General features: G+C 27.3%; 1 protein-coding gene across 1 annotated transcript; it reads left to right on the forward strand.

Annotated features, from left to right (window-relative positions):
• LOC107634689 (uncharacterized protein At4g22758-like) lies at positions 73-1351 on the forward strand. The gene is made up of 2 exons (XM_016338116.2): positions 73-657; positions 898-1351. The coding sequence occupies exons 1-2, from the start codon at positions 387-389 to the stop codon at positions 1077-1079; spliced, it is 453 nt and encodes a 150-aa protein (XP_016193602.1). The 5' UTR covers positions 73-386; the 3' UTR covers positions 1080-1351.

A 3466-nucleotide genomic window follows, 5' to 3' on the forward strand; every position in this document is an offset into this window, starting at 1 on the left:
CCTATGTTAATTTGTGTTAAGTGTTAATATAAATTGATTGATGATACTCATTATTAATCGAAAAAAAAAAAGAGTACAACAGTAAAATAGGACGGAGAATAAATCTTTGCATATATAGTGAACGATCTAAAATCGTCTCCTAAAGTTAACATTTGAATTTTCATAGCATTCTTCCAAGGTCACTCTATACTAAAAACCTTGCGTTGCATGCTGGTTCTTAGATGCTCTTCTTCTTCTTCTCGAAGGTTGCTGGAGTTTGGAACGGCAACCACTTCCTTTTGTTCCTACAAAACTGTTTGGTGCTACCGCTGCGTAGGCCTTGATCCTTGAACTAACCATTTATATCATACAATCCTTATTGTTAAAGAATTTAAGAATAAGGGTTTATGATGAAGAAGAGTGCTTTTGAGAAGATGGTGATGCAGAAGAACAAGAGCAAGGGAAGCCACGAGGATCAGAAGAAGCAGCAGTGTAACAGGTTGTTGGTGAGTATCAACGTACTTGGGAGCGCAGGGCCAATAAGGTTTGTGGTGAATGAAAAGGACACTGTTTCTGCGATCATTGAAACCGCTCTCAAGTCCTATGCTCGTGAAGGCAGGCTTCCTCTTCTTGGTTTTGATCCCACCGACTTCCTCCTTTATAATGCATACTTTGATGGTATCACTCTTACTCAAGAACACCTTTTTAGGTTTCCATGAATTTTTTTTGTATCAAACTCTAAATTTTTAAGCCATAGAAATTCTCTATATCATATGAATAGAGATACATTTAGTGTTAGGGAGTAACAAGATGTGATTTTAGAAGAGTCCAATATTATAATAACATAAAGTTTGGTTCATGAGATTTTTGAAGTTGACTGGTTATTTTTATTGGTTTTTATGGAAACTGCTTTGACAGCTCTGAATCCATTGGAAGCCATAGGATCTTATGGGGTGAGGAACTTTGTGCTGTGCAAGAAGCAAGTGTGTTCATCAAAGCCAGAACCAAACACAGAGCTGATATCTCAGAAAAGCAATGGTGGTAGTGGCTTTAAGGCATGGTTCAACAAATCATTTGGATTGAAAATTTTATCCCATTGAAGAGATATATCAATTTGAGATATGAATAATGATGTGGTGTTAATCCATTTGGTTGTTGATGGTAATGCGGAAGATATATCAATTTAATAATGATGTGGTGTTAATCAATTTGGTTGTTGAATAATGATGTGGTATTAATCCATTTTGTATCTTTTCTGTTTACTCTGCCTGGTTGTATTAATAAGTTTCTTTTTTCAAAAAAAAAAAAAGAGATATATCAATTTAATGTAGAACTCTTCTACAGTTCAGTGTTCTAGCCATGATTGTTCTTTGTTATTCAATAATAATGTGTTTGTTGCAGTTGTGTGCTAGTGCTATTATTTGTTCAAGTGCTTTGTTTAAAATAGTACAGACTATGTAAAAGATGCATCTTTTTATGTGTTTTTTATTAAGCAAAAGATGCATTTTTTATATGTATATATCAAGCTCTTTATTTACATACAACGTCTACTGATTTTAGATTTTAAAATTAATTAATATGAAAATGAATATGTTATTTATTTGGTATTGCAATTCATTTTTTTTATGATTAAAGGTACTACTAATCTTATTCCAGAAATTTGATAATATAATGTGCTAAATTAATGATTTTTTATGTGATGATATGAAGAATAGAATAATTAAGAGCACTCTATGTTATCAAATATAATCCATTAAAAGAAAATAAACAAACACCAAAGTCTTAGTAGTCAAAGTTGGAATATTAAAAAAGGAAAAAAAATGTGAAAATACATATAGTCATAAAAGGTTGGATATATTTAAAAGAAAGGTCAAGAATTAAAGAGATTTTCTTGTTTTTATTTTTTTTTCTTTATTTTTAATTTATGGATAACATGCTAATAATTGCAGAAGAATAAAATATTTTAGTTTCACAATTTCTTTTAAGAAAAAATAGAAGCAGCAGACGGGGTTACGCAGCAAAAATAGAAGCCATTTTAGTTTTTATCCCATCACGCGTCTTTATTGAATACTGAATCTATGTGAATACTGAATACTAATAGAATTTTTTTTAAATTCCTAAAGAAAAATAACACAAAAAATAAAAGTAATATAATATAATAAAATATAATTTTAAAAGATACATACAATGAAAGAGAAGAGGACAGTAATACTGGTGAGGTGACAAAAAGAATAGGTATAGAGAAGGGTCAGATGAAAAGGATAATATATGATACAGTAGAAAAAGTATAATAAAAATTGGGTAGACACTCAGGGAAAAATGCTCAAAATGTCTTTATATAAAAATATTTGATTTTGTCTATTGAATAGATTATTATATATTAGATTTTTGACATTTCAATCTTATTTATAATTTATATTTTTATTATTAATTTATGTTTCTTAGAATATATTTTTAAATATGGCTAAACAAACAACTTAACAAAAAGTTGTTTTAACTATTTTTATGTGAGTGGGTACCCTAAAAATTAAAGTTAAAGATGGTTTAAAATATTGAATATAGACATGAGAAAAATAAAAAATACTTTTACAAAAAAGAGTGGATATTCTTTACTCATTAGTATTGGACACGGAGATGGCAGATGATCATTGATCAACTGTGTTTTTTCAATAGAAATTTTTATATTAGATTTCAATTCACGTTGTAGGAAAAGAAATAAATTTCAACGACATTTGAAATAACTCATTTATAAATAAGATTTGTAAATATGTTCATCTTAATTCTGTTATACATGATATTTTAATATTTTTCTTAACTTATTTAATTCAAATTTATTTAGTCTATGCATTTTAAATATAATGATCGATAACTTATGAAATATTGTTATACATTTTTTGAATCATTTATTATTTTTAATTAATTTTCAAATGATCGATCTCAAACTTGTAATCATATGAATAAAAATATTAAAAATAATTCTTCGAAAAGACAATAAATAAGTAACTGTATAACTGTACGACGATTGAATTAATAGCATGAAATAACATTACTAACAACCGTCAATTTGATTTTGAAGTTTCTACCAATAATGGAATTGTTACTTGAATTTTAATCAAATTTTAGGGTGAGGATGCACAAGAACAAGTACTTTTTGCATCAACGATGAAGAACATCATCTATAAAAAATGTTTCAAATATTTTAAGGGAGGAAAATAACTGAAACTCCAGTTGAAATACTTAAACATTTTAAGTAGTTTGAACAAAATGCTTGAATTAAGATTACTGCATAAAGAATATTAGAAAGTCATTTAAATTTATTTTTAGTCATCAATTAATTATCAATATTTTTATGCTAAAATATGTTGTTGAATTATTAAATTAAAAGAAATTGGATTAATAACTAAAAGTGATGATAAAAAATAATAAATTTTAATAACGGTCTATTATTTCTCTTAAAAATTAATATTTATTTTGTCATTAATAAATC

This window comes from Arachis ipaensis, chromosome B03 (genome assembly GCF_000816755.2).
Source record: "Arachis ipaensis cultivar K30076 chromosome B03, Araip1.1, whole genome shotgun sequence".
NCBI classification, from domain to species: Eukaryota; Viridiplantae; Streptophyta; class Magnoliopsida; order Fabales; family Fabaceae; genus Arachis; species Arachis ipaensis.

Coding starts and splice junctions, on each gene's coding strand:
- LOC107634689 (XM_016338116.2), top strand. CDS start 387: ATGATGAAGAAGAGTGCTTTTGAGAAGATGGTGATGCAGAAGAACAAG. Junction 658..897: donor TTATAATGCATACTTTGATG/GTATCACTCTTA, acceptor CTGCTTTGACAG/CTCTGAATCCATTGGAAGCC.